The 18,206-nt window shown below is 41.8% G+C and overlaps 1 protein-coding gene across 3 annotated transcripts in view; it reads left to right on the top strand.

Moving 5' to 3' along the window:
* BEX4 (brain expressed X-linked 4) overlaps nt 1-16,273 on the top strand; it is an 80,767-nt gene extending 64,494 nt beyond the window's left edge. Inside the window, exons 1-3 of one of the 3 annotated variants that reach the window (XM_047764592.1) lie at nt 14,744-14,889; nt 15,230-15,339; nt 15,676-16,273. In XM_047764592.1, coding sequence (XP_047620548.1) covers nt 15,681-16,046 — 366 coding nt within the window. In that variant the 5' untranslated portion in view covers nt 14,744-14,889; nt 15,230-15,339; nt 15,676-15,680 and the 3' untranslated portion in view covers nt 16,047-16,273. Of the gene's footprint in view, nt 1-14,743; nt 14,890-15,229; nt 15,340-15,675 lie in introns of those variants that run through there. The other 2 variants (XM_047764591.1, XM_047764593.1) reach the window with 2 other exon arrangements.
* Nucleotides 16,274-18,206: the final 1,933 nt, after the last annotated feature.

The raw sequence follows: 18,206 nt of genomic DNA on the forward strand, positions 1-18,206 counted from the left end.
CTGTGGTGTGCAGCCAGCAGGTTGGAGAAGATCAAGGAGGGCTGCTGAGGAGGGTGAGAGCAGGCTCCAAACTACTCTGTCAGGGGCACACAAACAAGATGGTGTCCTAACAGGAAGTCTCCTCCCCAAGGGCATAGAGAGGAGACACCTGGGGGCCAGAGGAGACTTAACTTCCCATTCTTATTGGCCCCTAAATTTGCTACCAGCTTAATAGTGCCTTGGGGGCCATTTCCAACTGCATCACCCTTGTGGAGGAGGCCAACTAAACCCAGAGGTCTATGACCCAGGTTCTTGCAGCTGTAAATCCAGGAAACTCTGTGGGCCTGCTGCATTATGGGGAGCTCCTTCATGTATTCCTCCCAAAAAGACTCTGATCAACAGTCACCAGCTCATTGCCCTTTCTGAGGCTGCTTGGTCTTGGTGAGGTGTGTGAGCTTCTCTTCAGTCATTCAGGCGGCACATGGAGAAACAGCCTGGAACTGAGCTCCATGGGATAGCTTTAATAACCTCTTGCAGCAATATATGGGGTTCCCTTGGGTGAGAGTAAAGTAACAGAAAGATTTGGAAATAGCCAGCAGAAATGAATCCAACAAGCAACCATGAGGTCACAGGTTTGATCCCTGGCCTTTCTCACTGGGTTAAGGATCCGTCATTGCCATGAGCTGTGGTGCAGGTCGCAGACGCAGCTCAGATCTGGTGTTGCTGTGGCTGTGGCTGTGGTGTAGGCCAGCAGCTGTAGCTCCAATTCAACCCCTAGCCTGGGAACCTCCATATGCTATGGGTGCAGCCCTAAAAAAAAAAAAAAAGCAAAAAAAAAAGATTTTTTTTTAAATGACAAGGTCATGAAAGTCAAAACTGAGGAAATTTTCCAGACTGAGGAAAACTAAAAAGGCATGAGAGTACAAGATTCTGTCCCGGATCCTTCTCCTATGAAGAACATTATTAAGATAACTGGCAAAACTTGAACAGGGTCTGAGAAATAGCTTGTGATAAATGTTATTAATGATAATTTCCTGATTTTAATGATTGTTTTCTGATTATATAGGAGAATGTTCTTGTCTGTAAGACATACACTCTAAAGTATTTGGGAGCTATGGGGCATCGTGTTGGCAATGTGGTCCAATGAAGGGGGCAGGACAGGGAATTCTTTGTTTTATACCTGCAACTTTTCTGTAAGTTTGTGATTTTTTTTAGCAACAACCAAACCAAGGATGACTGTTTTCATCAGAAACATTGGCTCATATATATAGATAAGGGCTGAAAGAAACTCCTTTGGGTTTTTTTGGGTTTTATAACAATGATGCCATTGGTGACCTTGTTGAGAACAGATTCAGCTGAACAGAGAGACAATAGACAGAGGTGGATTGAGAGATGCTGGGGAGGTTGGAAAGGAGAGATAGTGAATATAGGTTCCCCCCACACACTCCCCGAGAGGTTCGTTATTTGTGAAAATGAAAGGGGGGCAGGGTGTAATTTAGGGATATTAATTTGTAGGAAAGGGTTTTTTGGTAAATTTGTCTATTTATTGGAAGGAGAAGCATACCCCAGTTCATATTAATGATGAAAAGGGAAGGACTAGTAAAGAAAATAGAGGGATCAAGGCCTAAAAGTTCAGATGAAGATGAGGAACACTTGGCCTTCAGTTTTTCTGACTCTTCTGCATCGTCAGGACAATGTGCAAACACTGAATTCAGTATTTTTAGGTGGCTGGGTGTAGAGCATGTTCTCCTACAAAAGGTCTTTCTAAAAAGCTCTTCATATAATGTATAATATACGTAAAATTATACATACACAAAACTACAGTGATGTATATCTCCAGGACTGTGGTGAAATATATATATATTTCCATGCTGTTCGAATTAACCTTACAACCAAGATTTACTACTTATGTAATAATAATAAAAATAACATTTAAAAATGGGAGGCATGGAGTTCCCTCATGACTCAGCAAGTTAAGGATCCAGCATGGTCACTGTTGTGGCACAGGTTCACTCTCTCGCCTGGAAACTTCCACATGCCACATGTGCAGCCAAAAACAAACAAACAAAAAGCAAAAAAAACAGGAGGCGTGAATCTGGTCTTAAATTTACTTGCAAAATTTTTCTATAGAGCAATTTACCTTTCTGAAAATATATCCATGAAATGTGATGGGGTGGAAGCAAATCAGAAACTATATTAAAATCATCCCACATTTTACTGACCTGACAGGATCATGAGGCTCAGAGACTGCATAGGTAATAGAAGTGGAAGCAGAGGGTCTTGTGCCACATTTCACATCTAGAAAGGTCCGTCAGGTGGGTTTAAGGGAACCCCTGGTCCTCTCTAATCCCCTCCTAATCTGTTATCCTCAACTGTGAGGTTCAAGTTTCAATTCCAGTTCTTGTCACCAGGTGGGAAAAACCTCTACTTTCTAAATTCTTCCCAAGCACATAATACATTTTCAGCAAGGAAAGAACATCAAAGCAAACACTTTCGTTTGTTTAAATAGACTGTATTTTGTAGAGCAGTTTTAGGCTCAAGACAAAGCTGAGCAGAAAATACAGAGAGTTCCCACACACACAGTATTCCCCAACTATCAATATCCCTCAATATCCTGCCTCAGACTGCTACATTTGTTACAGTCAATAAACCTATAACAACACACCCATTATCACCCAAAGTCCTTATTTTATTTTATTTTTCTCTTTTTAGGGCTGCACTCGTATGCATATGTAAGTTCCCAGGCTAGGGGTTGAATTGGAGCTGCAACAACCAGCGGACACCACAGCCACAGCAAAGCCCAGATCCAAGCCTCTGTGAACTGCACTGCACACAACTCATGGCAACGCAGGATCCTGACCGGGGTTAGGGATCAAACCCACATCCTCACGGGTACTAGTTGGGTTCACTACCGCTGAGCCACAACGAGAACTCCAAAGTCCATATTTTGCATTGTCAAAGCAACAGACTTAAAAAAAAAAAAGTTTACAAAACAGGTTCTAAAACTGGTATGAAATGAGCATCTATCTCATTTATGATTAGGAAAAGGTTGGAAAGATGTATGACCACTGTCAGAGACTGATCATTCTAAAACAGGTGTTTCATTATCCTTTCACTACGTATTTATGAGCAATCTCTTTGTACCAGGCACTGGCAACATGCATTAATATTCCCATGTCACATCTCTCTGTTCAACCCTAACCTTGCCCATACAACTGCCTACTTAGTGGACTTGTCTTTTACAACTGTGAGATTCTAGCATGGTTTTCACATCAAATAAGTTTACGTAAACCTGACCCTGAACCATGGAAGGTGACTGTCTACATGGGAGTCAGTGTGCTAGTGTAGAGTGGGAAAAATCAGGGTTAGAATCCCTTTAATGCCTCTTACCAAGCTATGTGGCCATGAAGAGTGTACTTCTGCTCTCCGAACTTTAGTAGAGCTCACTTGAGCCAAGGACATAGAACTTACGAAAATATCCAGCTGATGACCTTCTCTATGACTCCCTTTATTTAGAAGCCATTATGGAAAAGACACCTCAGATTTGCTTTGAATGGCTTGTGTAACAATCACACAGAACACTTGGAGATCCCGTTGTGGCTCAGCACTAACCAACCTGCTAGAATCCATGAGGACATGGGTTGTATCCTTGGCCTAGCTCAGTGGGTTAAGGGTCCAGCATTGCTGTTGTGTAGGTCGCAGATGTGGCTTGGATCTGGCGTTGCTGTGGCTGTGGCTGTGGTGTAAGCCGGCAGCTACAAGCTTTGCTTTGACCCCTAGCCTGGGAAATTACATATGCCATGAGTGTGGCCCTAAAAAAAAAAAAAAAAAAAATGATTCTTGGACCAGTCTACTTTATATACTGTACGGGGTTCTTGTATCATGGATCATGTCCCCACAACTTTTAAATGCCTTCTTGATGGATGAAGCAGAGACCTGATTTAATAGCATTTGACTGACATCACAACTGAAAAATGTTTGCACATTGCTTCTTATTGTGGTACCTCCTCACCTACATACTTTGATTGGCCCAGTATTCAGGCACTATAATATGGCATGCTGCTGCTGAAGCTGCATTTGTATGTATCTGTTCTAAAACCCTAAGAAGAGCCAAGATATTGTCTTTTGGTAATTATTGGCATAAAACAAAAATGTATATTCTTGGAGTTCCTGTCCAGCATATAAGATCCTTAGAAGTTGTCAGTTCAGTCCTCACAACAAGAGCTGAACAAGCTGAAAATCATCAACTCTTCTTAAACTGATTAGACAATTGAGGTCACCAGGCAAACTGCTACCCCCCAAATTTAGAGAGGCAGGCAGACAAGCAGATAGAGAGGGTCAGAGCTCGCTAGAGCAGAACCCAGAAGTGAAAAACTGCCAGAACCAGTACTGGTGTGGGAAAATATGAACTGTTATTGAAAAATTGCTGGAAGCTCAGAGTGGGCACATTTGAAAACCTCTAGGAGTTCCCAGTCTTAGGGAGGGCCCCTGAACTTTCATGAGTTTTACTTCCAGTAGCCCTACCAGGTTATCTCAGGGAAGACTAGAGGAAAATCCCCTCCTGCTTCTGGCAGGAGGAGGGGAAAATAGCGACTTTGCAATACACCCAAAGCATTCTCTTCTTAAGAAATCCTACCCTCAAGGGAAACTTTTACTAGAGTTTACCTGATTGTGGTTTTGCTAGAGCCTAACCGACTTGAAGGAAAGGAAATAACCTACTCCAGCCCCCTTTAGTATTTGACATGCAGGCAAGAAAATACCTAACTTCTGCCCCCTCTAGCCTTTCATGTGAGGTAAGAAAAATACCGAACTCCAGCCACCTCTGGTCTTTCAATCTCATCTAAGAGGAAAAAAAAATTGAGAAGCACTTGTGAAGTTCACAGCCCAAAGTCATAAGCTCACTAAAAGACTGCAACCAGATCATAGGACTACAGAATGCTTACACTCACCCCACATTTTACCACTACATCAATAGGGCTCTTTTATAATTATAGGGGAATACAACTGAAAGAACTGCATGCCTTAGACTTTATTTAAGAGGAAGTCTCTAGGGAAACCGAAACACATCAGAGGATATAAGAACAAAGACACCTATGGAAATTTTAGCCTCTGAAAATAACAGGAACAGAAAACAGCAAACACAGCATAAACCTAGCCAGGAAAACATAAAACTTCACACTAAAGGCTTATTTACCACAGTTCCTTTTATCCAGATAAGAATGTCTAGCTTTCAACAAAAAAACTGCAAGGCATAATCCGAAATACAAAAACACAGTTTTAAAAGACCAAGGAAGCATCAAAAGTAGACTTAGATATGGCAGGGATGTTGGAATTGTCATGCTGGGAAATTAAAACATGTATGATTAGTATGCTAAGTGCTCTAATGAAAAAAGTGGACAGCCTGCAAGAATAGCCTTTTACTAACTGTGGGGCCTGGAAATGATATTTACCTGTCCTAACTCCCAGCCTTCCTTATTTTTGAAGCACTGGTATTGGGCAAATGGGGCACTTCAAGAGATGCTGATTCACTTCCCATCTTGACTCTTCCATTCTTAAAAGAGTTGTCCTGAACATGAACTGAAAATCTTGACTACCAGAGAGAATACTTGAAAATGTAACAGCATAAAGGGATATGCACACGACTTCATTGCATGCCTACATGAGTTTCTGTGCCAAGTTGTTATGATAGAATTGGCTACCTGATGGAGTCCTGGAGAAAGAATGTCATTACATAATTTCTATTTAATTGAAAGATCTCCAGTTGGGTCTAGGATAGGGAAAGACAATCTCCCCCTACTGCTCTATTTCACAAGCTCTCCAGTTGTCTTGTTTTGACTTCTAGATTAACATCAGAAAAGTTTGTGAACTTTGATCTTTAGGCACAGTAGCTGATAAAGAAGCACACAGTGTGATACTGACTTAGCTAAATAGAACATTGAAATGAGAGTCAGGGGTTCCCATCATAAAGGCACTTTGGAGAGGGCACTGTCTTCCACCAGCCTCACTGCTTAAACAAGATAAAAATATTGAGGTCTAGGGAGTTCCTGTTGTGGCTCAGCAGATTAAGAACCTGACTAGTATCCATGAGGATTTGGGTTCGATCCTTGGTCTCACTCAGTGGGTTAAGGATCTGGCATGGCCATGAGCTGTGGTGTAGGTTGCAGATGCAGCTCATATCTGGCCTCACTGTGTCTGTGGCATAGGGCAGCAAGCTGCAGCTCCAATTCGACCACTAGCCTGGGAACTGCTATATGCTGCAGGTGTGGGAACTGCTATATGCTGCAGGTGTGGCCCTAAAAAAAAAAATTTTTTTTAATACTGACTTCTCCTTGCCACTCAGGTATGTTAACCCTCAGAATACCAGGATGAAATGATCATCAACTTTTGGGTACAAAATACCCATTTGATGTTTTGTATCTTAAGTCACTTTACAAATAATTTACAAAGGTAAAAATAAAAGCTTCACAAAAGGGAATTAATCCAGAAAACTGAACAAGAATTTAAACATATCAAAGCTAAATTTTATTCCTAACTTTCCTGGCATTGATGGTATGTATGCACAAAATAGGTATCATTTTTTGAATGTCATTCCTGAATCTGGAATATATCCATCTTATAGATACTGGTTCTTCACTTCTTCCTCACTTAAATTCCTAATAAGTTCTAGTTTATCATTACTTCTGGTTCATCTTGTACTTATATCATTAAAAGAAAACTTTTCAAAACTTGGACAGCCTCTAATTTTTGTTGAAGGTAGTCCAGTCACCTTCTTTGCTCTATAATTGCAAAACATTTTCATTTTTAGATTGATGAAAACCAATTAGAATGACCAGTCCAATGACTTATTCCCACTTATACATGATCTATTTCCTTCTAATTTCCTGATTTAAGCATTTGTCTACTTAGAAAATTACTGATTAAATATTAAATATTGGAGATATGTTAAATATAAAATATCATAAAAGATGACAGAAAATTGTCTTATATCTTTTGAGCTAAATGGTATGTTTCTAGCTCTTGTCATAACATACTACATGACAAGTAGTGTCAAACTGATTGAGAATACCATTTATCACTTTGGTCCTTAGAAATATACTGTTCACTGATTGATTTTTGAGTTTGAGACAATTCATCAAAGATATTATCACTTGAAGACTCATAGTTTGAAATATCAGTTCCACTATCAACAATGACATCTAGAGTATTGCTGTCACTATACTTTCATCTTCTGATCTAATAATTATAAAATTGATTCCTCTCTCAATTTGCTTCTATATGGAAAGAAAATGAAAAAAAGAGTTCTCACCTGTGTTCAGTGAAAGCTGTATTAAATAAATGCAAAGATGTAGTCTGTTGATTTCTTTTCTACTTTCCTGAAAGATAGTGTAACATTTAGACAATGCATTAAAAAGCTAAATGTTAAGTGACCTAGTGGCCAAGGATCTGGCATTGTCACTGCTGTGGTTCAGGTCACTGCTGTGGTGTGGGTTTGAGCCCTTGCCTGGGAACTTCTGCAAGTCACAAGCATGGTAAAAACAAACAAACAAACAAAACCCTAAATGGTAATGTAATATTGATTACTTGTTTTAGTTTTGCATTATCCTTAATGTGAACTATTCCATCATTCTTACATTTTCTCTCTTCTTTTTTTAGTCTTTTTATTATAGCTGGAAATAATTATCTAATAATAAAATACTTCTTAGGAGGATGAATAGTAAAATATCTCAAGATGTAGAAAAAATAAGATCAACATCCTGTATGTTAATTTCACAAAAGGGCTCAATTGTCCCATGTGTTGTGTGCAAGATAGAATAGAGTTTATTCTATTTAAAAATCAAAGATATTTTTCTCCTTGTTCTTTGGGAGACTTCTAAGAATAGAAACCATAAAACAGCAATCCTTAAAAAATAGTTTAAAATGCTCCAGATATGTCCAGGAGTGGGATTGCTGGATCATATGGTAGTTTTATTTTCAGTTTTTTGAAGACCCTTCATAATATAGTCCATAGTGGCTGCACCAATTTACATTCTCCACCAAGAGTGTAGGAGGGTTCTTTTCTCCACACCCTCTCAAGCATGTATTACTTGTAGACTTTTTGATGATGGCCATTCTGATCTATGTGAGGTAATAACTTATAGTAGTTTTGATTTGCATCTCTCTAATAATTAGTGATGCTGAGCATCTTTTTATGTGCTTATTGGCCATCTGTATATCTTCTTTGGAGAAATGTCTATTTAGGTCTTCTGCCTGTTTTTTATTGTGTTGTTTGTTGTTTTGATATTGAGTTGTATGAGTTGTCTATATATTTTGGAAATTAAGCCCTTGTCAGTTGCATCATGTGAAAATATTTTTTCCCAGCCCATAGGTTGTCTTTTCATTTTGTTTATGGTTTCCTTTGCTGTGCAAAAGTTTCTAAATTTTATTAGATCCCATTTGTTATTTTTGCTTTTATTTCTTTTGTTTTGGGAGACTGACCTAAGAAAATATTGCTACTGTTTATGTCAGAGAATGAGGATAACTGCGTTTTAAAAGATATCTGTTGATTTAAGCATAAAGCACAGTCTACTTTTATCAGAATCATCTGGGATCATGTTAAAATTACAGCTTCTGAGAACTTACCCCAGACTTGCTGAATCCTTTCCCTGGGGTTTGCAACTCAGGAATCGATATTTTGAACAATTTCTTTGGTAGATTCGGATGTTTACTATATAGTTTGAGAACTGCTAGATAGACAATGTCCGAGATTTCTTTAAATCTTTTGCACACTGTGATCTCTGATTCCACTGTCAATTTTTTTTTTGCCACTCAACTTTAACTATGTTTCTGTTTTGATGAATCTGGTAGATAACAATTGAGACATGCAGCGCTTGTTTCCTGCGTGCTTAGCGCTTTCCCTAGCAGGTTGGTTGCTAGGCAACAAAAGAGGCGTGTCCCCTCCCCTTACGAGGCTGATCTCTTTCGGATACATATAAAATAAAAAATAACCAATGTAATTTCAGTGGGTGAAGAATGCCATGGAGAGAATGAAACAGAGAAGTGGGATGGAAAGTAACATTTATGGAGAGAGGCAGATGTCCAGGGCCATCCGGTTTCACAATTTCAATGACCATCAGTTACTTAGACTTCACCATGCAGGAAGATTCCTGGAGCTGTGTCCTGCTTTATCATTAGAGAAGGCCACACTATGGAAGTGACTTTTCAGCAGAGACCTGGATGATAACAACAAGCTCTGTGTGTGTGTGTGTGTGTGTGTGGTCTTTTGGTATTAGCCTCAGGAACAGCACACTCTGAAATGAAGTGAGCATGAATCGTTGCATAAAAAGAACCAGTGTGGCTGGAGCCTGGTGGGAAAAGTGGACAGTTGTGACAGACAAAGCAGAAGGGAAGCTATTGTAGGATATCGAGCAGTACTCAGGCCCAACTGGTAATCTTACCACATTTCCATAGTCAATATACTTTCTCAATGTCTGTGGCCACTGTGGCACAATTTCTATTTTCTGCACAAACCTTCAACCCTCTCTTACACCTCAGTATTCTCAACTGTTCTGTTGGCTTCTTGCTTCTCTGGAAAAGTAGATGCTATCACAAAAGAGAATGTCTATATGCTTCTAGCATCAAACCTACCAATTTACATATTGTACTTCAGCACCTATGCTCCCTACTTTCCCTGCTGTGACAAATCTTCCAAAAATAAGCCCTTCTCACTGCAATGGAACACCCACTACAGGACTCTGATTGTGTGATTATCCCCATTTTCCCTTGAGCCAGCAATGTTCCTATTTCTACTGGATGAATGAATATATGCATGAATGAATAAACAGGTGAACTCATGAAAGATTTAAGAGTTGGGTAGTGGGTATAAGAGAGAGGTCTTAATGTGATTCTCAGATGTTTCACCTGATTATCTGTGTGATAGGCAGTGATATTAACTGGGATAAGCAACACATAATGGATCCTTTCTGGAGGGAACACGATGGGTCATCCTGATTTCTCAATACCTTTGTATACCCAAGTGAGAATATTAAGAATGCAGCAAGGGAGTTCCCATTGTGGTGCAGCAGGTTACAAATCCAACTAGTATCCATGAGGATGCAGGGTTGATCCCTGGCCTTGCTCAGTGGATTAAGGATCTGGTGTTGCCACAAGCTGCAGTGTAGGTAACAGATGGAGCTTGGATCTGGCATGGTTGTGGCTGTGGCATAGGTCTACAACTGCAGCTCCACTTCGACCCCTAGCCCAGGAACTTCCATATGCTACTGACTGGTGCAGCCCTAAAAAAATGCATAAATATATTTATATCAGAGACTGCATTAGAGAGGGAATGCCATAAATAGATAGATGGCAATTGAAAATATAAGTATAGATGAGATGGCTGCCTAAGAAGAGAACATGGCAGGAAAGGGAAAGGTGGCCAAAAATGGGCACCAAGGAATTCCCAACATATGAACTTCAAGAGTCTTCAGTGAGTGCATGACAGAGAGCAGAATTAATGGCCCAGCTATTTGTCCCTCAGTTCAACTGTGCTCTTCGCAAAATGATACACCTGGGATGAACCTCTTTAGGGTAAGCTCAGCCTTGGGTCTGATAGCCCCAAATATAATTCTGTGGAATAGCTGTTAATGGGTTCTACCCACACTAGAAGCCCTCCCACTTCCCTAGACTTATCCCTCTTTTTTGCAATGGCCTGCTTCCCTCTGAATACAACCCACTAGGATGTAAGCCCCTTAAGCACTTGGGCAATTATCCTGTTCATCACTATTCCTCTTCATTTTTTTTTTTTCAGCCACCCCTGTGGGAGGAAGCTCCTGGGCCGGGGATTGAATTAATAATATTTCTTTACTAGTAAATACTTCCATGCTTCTCAGTTCATGGAATCCATTATTATATCCCATCTTGTCATTCTTGTCCAAGAAATCAACTCTTATGGCTCCTAGTTGACAGACCCACCTTATTGTCTGTAATTTTTTTTTCAGAAAGATGATAGTAACATACTTGAACAGTGCTTATAATTTGCAAGTATCTTTATGCATATCATCTCATACAATCCTTTCCAAAACTCTTAAATTTAGTCAATTTTGTTTTCATCTAATAAACTGTACTGGAGAGAAGTTAAATGACTTGTGTAGGTACACAAGATAGTGGCAGAGTTGTGGACTTTAGTTTGGGTTCTTAGTTTTCCTGGCCATGCCTTCCCTATTAGGGAAGAGGGAAGAGTGTTGAAGGATATATTATAACTTCATCCCAGGCATTCTTGATATGGAGAAGTGAACTGAAAAGCATCCTTGCATAATGAAAAACATACCAAATTCTGAATCAGAAAGTTGCATTTCGGTCTCTCTTCTGCAATAATGGCTGAAAAATGAGATTGAAGCTTATGCAAAGTCATCTGGCCATTAATAACATGAATCTTCATTCCTAAAGTCTATGTGGTACATTCAAGTAGTAGAGCTCTGAGTTTTAATATGCAAATCCTTTCATTTGGGGGTTGGTAATTTATGGATAACTCCAGAATCTGGCTCTCAGAGCAAGGGTATTTGTAAAATGTGCTGGTTTGCATGTGATTGGGAGAGGTTACTGAAACACAAATGGGTTTTTTAAAATTTTGCCATGACTAATTCTATTCCATAATGATGTCTTATGATCATTTTGGATCTTTTGTCATGTGTAGTTATTTTTCCCCTCATTTTTCTCCTGATTATTTTTGAGAGACATGAGAGAAGGAATGTTCCTTTCAACAGACATGGTAGAGCATGGAGTAAAAGGGAAAAAAAGTTGGCCAGTAACCTTTTATACTTAAGAAAATTTCTTTTGAATAGAAATGATTGTAATTGAGAAGCTCCCAATCAGTACCTAAATACTTACTACTCACAATGGTAATAAAACTTACCTTTCGATATTCATCTATCATTTTTAACCTTGTACATAGCTCTTAAACATATTTAGAAATATGAAATCCCCGCAGCTATATTCCAGAAAGCATTTTGTTAATCAAGTCAAATATATCAAATATTATTTGTGACAGAATAGCAAACATTACAACTCACCAAGTACTTTAAAATTCCTGTAAGAAAGCAAGCATAACATTGTACTGCTCTCTTAGGATACTTTTGAAAAATAATTTTATGATGACATTACATCGTAGAGAATTTTAAAACATATAGAGAGAATACAACTCCAAAGATGACAGAGTAAGGAATCCAAAGCCTCCATGCCAAAAACTGTCAGAATAAACTTGTGTAGAACTCTGGAATCTAATTTAAAAAAAAAAAAACACACACACACCTACAACAACTGGGGGAAAACCTGTTGAGAGAACCTCCTGCATTGCAGTAAGAGAGTGCTGTGGTATTTTAAATTGCCAACCCACCATCCCCAACACCCCAGATCAGCTGGTAAAGGTTGCTAGTATCATTAGGAGTATTATGGACTGTATTTATTTATTTTTTTTTTTGGCTTTTTGCCATTTTCTTTGGGCCGCTGCCGCGGCATATGGAGGTTCCCAGGCTAGGGGTCGAATCAGAGCTGTAGCCACCAGCCTACGCCAGAGCCTACGCGGCTGGATCCGAGCCGCGTCTGCAACCTACACCACAGCTCACAGCAACGTCGGATCCTTAACCCACTGATCAAGGCCAGGAATTGAACCCTCAACCTTATGGTTCCTAGTCAGGTTCGTTAACCACTGCGCCACGACGGGAACTCCCGTATTTTGGACTTTATTCCCAAGGAATCCGGGCTACAGGTCCCCACCCATCTGGCAGATCGTCCTCAAGCATTGATACAAAAGTTTCTCTTTGTTTTGCCTGATTCAGAGCCTTCCCAAGGAGTGGAGTGGTTTTTGCCAAAAGCATTTAAAGGCCCAGATATTAGCCACAGCAGCTTGGGGCAAAGGACAACATTCAGAATAAACAATAAACATAATGAAAAGCCTGAGAAGAAGAGGCTGTGAAAGGAGATACATGCGGGAATATGGGCTTTTAAAAGTTCCCTAATATACAGGGGGATTAAGAAGGCCTCACATAGCCCAGGATGGGATTGCAGCAGTTTAAGTCACTGCTGTGTCACAGGTTTGATTACTGGCCCAGGGAACTTCCATATGCTGTGGACATGGCCAAAAAAAATAAAGGAAGAAACCATCAAAACACCAGCTGACCACTAAGCTTAGGCAACACAGATTTCAGTGGACACACATGATAAAGAATACGGACTTTACAAAAATAGTTTAGAAAAACCACTAGACAAACAATCAAACCACAAGCCACAACAGCCAGCAACAACAAATCCTGGGGAGAGGGAAGAATATGATTCCCAGAGGTGCCACATAATATTCAAAATGTCCACTTTCAACGACAAAAAATTAAAGACCCATACAAATAAAGTATGGCTTGTTCACAGGAAAAAGAAATTAATAGAGACTGTCCCTGAGGAAGCCCAGAGACTGGATTTATTAGGCAAAAACTTTTAATCAACTGCCTTTAATATGCTCAAAGAGCTAAAGAAAGAAGAACTAAAAATAAAGCAAGAGAGTGATGTTTTGCTATCAATAAACAAGAAGAAATTATAAAAAAAAAAAAAGATCCAGTAAAAATTCTGGAGCTGAAAAGTACAGTAGCTGAATGAAAAAATCTGTAGACAGTTTCAACATCAGATGTAAACACGCAGAAGAAAGAATCAGGGAACTTTATTGAAATTATCCAACCGGAGGAGCAGAAATAAAAAGTGAAAAGAGAGAAATAAGTAACCCTATTGGGAAAATGGATGGGTAAAAATTTTTTAATTTAAGAAAACTCACAAATACACACATCCAAGAAGCTGAACAAACTTCAAGCAGGACATACTCACCAGGACAAATTATAGTTGACAAATTGTCAAAGCCAAAGGCAGCATTAGGTATCACGTTTTATTTGGATCCTGGTCCAAACTGTTTAAAAAGCTGTAACAGAATTGGGAATTTGGACATAAAATGATATTAGGTAATGATTAATTGTTAGATGTGATAATGGTATTGTGGTTATACATTAAAAATGAGAGTCCTTGTAGATGTGCCTTTGAAATACTTATGCGCAAAGTGATTATGCCTGGGGTTTATTTAAAAAATAATCTCTAAAGGCAGGAAGTGGGTAAGGAAATAGATGAAGTAAGATTGGCCAGGAGCTGTTCTCTCTTATACTGCGAGAGGAATACACTGCCTTTCATTACACTGTTCCGTTTTTGCATATGTTTGAAATTTTCCATAATAAAAGTTAAAACCATAAAGAGAAGGAATTTTTAACTAAAAAAGGAACAAAACAGAAAGGTGTTGAGAAGTAGAAACAATTCCATCTTGACACATTTCCTGCCCCCACCCATACATTTCTGTACGGAAAAAAACGAGAAAGCAGATGAGCACTGGTAGCAAGGAGGACAACAGTTTGGGAGTGGGGTGGGTGGGGCACCTTGCCGATCATAGGTATTCTTGCATTAATTTGGGGTTTTTTTTAGAATATTGCATTCAGTACCGAGGGGTTTTGCACCCCTTGGAACGTTGCGCCTGAATTCTGGCAGGTGGAGGGATGCATCCTGGAAGCAGAGGAGGGGAAAGGCAAGTACCCAGAAAAGAAATAGGAATGGCCAAAGGCCCCCTGTAAAGATACTGCCCTTCGGTAGCAGGCAGAGATAGGCCCAGAAACACACAAAGAACGGACTGCGCCAGGGCCCAGGTCCGCGCTGTGACCCGGGCGGGGGGCGTGTTGGGGGCGTGGCCGCCCACCGTGATGAAGGCACCACGTGACCGGCCGGTTCCCACTTGCGCGCGCCTCTCCTCAGCGTCAGACGCGGCTGTCGCTCACTCCATTCTCGGTCCCTGCTCCCGTCTGGCCTGAGGGAGTGCGGGCTGGGGGCGGCTCCCAAGCGTTGGCAGTGCAGGGAAAGCAGGTAAGGGACTCGGAGAGAGCTCCCCAGAGGTGGCGTGGGCTAGCGGACGAGGCCTGCAGACCCCTCCCCGGGGGTCCAGCTGCCCCAAAGCGGAGACCGCAAACCCCACGTCCCTCGCAGCCGGACATTTGGCCCCTAGAAAGGTCGGCCTTCCCTGCGGCGGGCCTAATGACCGCGAGGCGACTACTCCTCGCAGACCAGACACCTGCTTCTCGCACCCCCGCAAGTTTTTCCGACATCCCCGCCCCGCTCCCGTTCTTCTTGGTGTGGAAAATGGTGGTCTGTGCGGGGGTGGGGGCGGGGAAAGCGGGGGGGGGGCGGGGCCGACTCCCGGCTGCAGCAGCCCCTCTGCCCCCACCCCGGCCTCTGCAGGTCTGCGGGTTTAGGTGTCGCGGCGGTGCACTCGTGGTGACAATCGGGAGGAGCAGGAGACTGCAAGGATAGGCCCAGGTCGGTGTGGGGGACAGTGAGGGTCGGGGGGAGGGTTGGAAAGCCCTGAGACCCCAAACGAGCCCCCCCCCCCCAGCTCGTCCTCCATTTTGGTGCCTGCAGAGGCCTGGGCATGGATGGGCAGGGAAAATGGTGGGTTGGGGGGAGGGAGGGGGGGAGCCCGGACTGGGGGCCCCCTAGAGGGCCTAGGGAGCCTCTCAGGTGGGAGAAGGAAAATTTGAAAAGCCTTTGACTTGTGGGGAGGGGAATCTCGAGAGGTGCGTAGTAGGGCCTCTGTCCTCGGTGCTGATCGGTCCACCAAGAAAATAGTCCCTTCTCTCGCCTTTTGTGTCCTAGGAGCAATGGCGTCCAAAGAGGAGCAGCAAGCAGTAAAAAATCTCAGCATGGAAAATGCCCAACAGGAAAACGAAGGAGGGGACCAGGCACCTTTGCAGAATGGAGAGGAGTCGCGCGATTTGGGAAAGGGCGGAGCCCAGAAGCCTGGAGGAAATGGCAGGCTGGGGCGGGTTAGGCGACTTGTCCCTAATTTTCGATGGGCCATAACCAACAAGCATGTTGATCGCAATGAAGTGGGAGATGATGTAGAAAAGTACGTAGGGCAGATGATGGAAGTAAGGAGAAGGACTAGGGAGCAGCAAATGAGGCATCATGTGCGCTACCAAACTCCTGAACCTGACAATCATTATGACTTTTGCCTTATACCTTGAATCGTAAGGTTTTCCCTGAGGTTAATAATGTGTAGCCTCTGCTCTACATGCTTGTAGTTTTGTGATTTACTTTTTCTGTAAACTTTTTAGTGTTTCCACTTACTAGTTTCTAATCGAATATTGTTGTGTCTTGGAGCAAAATTTTCTCTCAGCAGGGCAGTTTCATCCAATTATAAGAAGAAATATTCTTTTCATAATGTGAAATTAATAAAGCAGTTTAAAAAGCAGTCTTCCTCTTCCACACGAGTCTTTTTTTTTTTTTCCTAATGTTACCTTTCCTCTTCTAGTTCCCTGGACTGAAAAATCTCAGTTGTCTTTGACTATCTGTTTTCTGCCAATCAGGAAGTATGGTATTCATAATTCAGTATCTGGTATCATTTTAAGAATGCATGTCCTGGAGTTCCCATTGTGGCTCAGCAGTTACAAACCTGATGAGGATCCATGAGGATGCAGGTTCAATCCCTGGCCTCACTCAGTGGGTTAAGGATCCTGCATTTCCATGAACTGTGGTGTAGGTAGAAGATGTGGCTCAGAGCCTGTGTTGCTGCAGCTGTGGCATAGGCCAGCAGCTGTAGCTCTGATTCTACCCCTAGCCTGGGAACTTCCATGTGCTGCAACTGGGGGCCCTCAAAAAATAAAATTTTTTTTAAAAAGAATGCGTGTCCTATTTTCCAAGGAGTGTGAAGCCACCATCTGCATAAAAATACCTTGGTGGGGGGCTTTTTGAGAATGTAGATCCTCTGGCTCCTATTCTCCAGACCCATGGAGTGGGAATGTAGAGTCTTCATTTAGTAGTAAGCTTTCAAGGTAATTCTAGTGTGTACCACAGTCTGAGGCCACTGTTGCGTATATTTATATTAGATATTGGTACATAGGTGTTTATATCATTGAGTGTATGTATATTCCCTGTCCGTAAGTGTGTACCATGTCATATTAAACCTAAAAGGAAGTAGAATAACATAGGATGAATACTTCTTGAATTCAGTGGGCAAAAGCATTAAAAAAAGAAATGTAGGAGACCTTAAAATAGACTGATTATAGGAGTGGTAGAGACAGTGGCAGATGAAGGTACTAGAGATTAGAGATGCAAAGTACCGAGGTTACCCTCTGCTGTACATCTTGGGAGGGGGTTCTGACCTGGGGTATTTTTTTTTTTTGTCTTTTTGCTAGTTCTTGGGCCGCTCCCATGGCATATGGAGGTTCCCATGCTAGGGGTTGAATCGGAGCTGCAGCCATCGGCCTACGCCAGAGCCACAGTAACGCGGGATCCGAGCCGCGTCTGCAACCTACACCACAGCTCACAGCAACGCCGGATCGTTAACAACCCACTGAGCAAGGGCAGGGACTGAACCCACAACCTCATGTTTCCTAGTCGGATTCGTTAACCACTGCGCCACGACAGGAACTCCATGGGGCATTTCCTATAGGCTTTGTCGTCTGGAGACTGGAGAATATTTGACTTTGAAAACTGATAGCAAGGTAAGTGTTGGGGAAATGGCTCAGATCGTCAGTGTCAGAAAATGACACACATGAACACGGGGAGATCTGTAAAGGCTCTTTACTTCTGCAGAAGGGCATGGGTACTCTAAACACGCAAAGAAGAAAAGACCCTCCCTATTTATCCCTAGCACAGGTGATGTACCTGTCCCCTTCCCATTGGTCAGGTCAGGGCACACATTCTTCTTGGTTGGCTGATTTGAAACAAATCGTTACTGGGAGAAAAGGGAAAGAGGAGAGGGTCACAGGAAGGCGTTTCACCGGAAACCGGAGCAAAATGGAGTAACCAAGATTTCCTTTGATAGAAAAGATTTTATGTTACTTTCCACACAAGGAAGGTCAAAGACTCAACAAGACTGAGGCTATTTTTCTATGTTTTGCTTTTCTTTTCTTTTTTCCTTTTTATAGCTGTACCTGCAGCATGTGGAAGTTCCCAGGACAGGGGTGGAATCAGAACTGCAACTGCAGCCTATGCCACAGCCATGGCAACAGGATCCAAGCCACATCTGCGACCTAGGTCGAAGCTCATGGCAATGCCAGATCCTTAATCCACTGAGTGAGGCTGGGTATTGAACTTGCATCCTCAGAGACGACATCAGGTCCTTAACGCACTGAGCCACAACAGGAATTTCTATATTTTGCTTTTCTGTATTTCCAATGTAG

Source organism: Phacochoerus africanus, chromosome X (assembly GCF_016906955.1).
Source record: "Phacochoerus africanus isolate WHEZ1 chromosome X, ROS_Pafr_v1, whole genome shotgun sequence".
In the NCBI taxonomy this organism is placed as follows: Eukaryota; Metazoa; Chordata; class Mammalia; order Artiodactyla; family Suidae; genus Phacochoerus; species Phacochoerus africanus.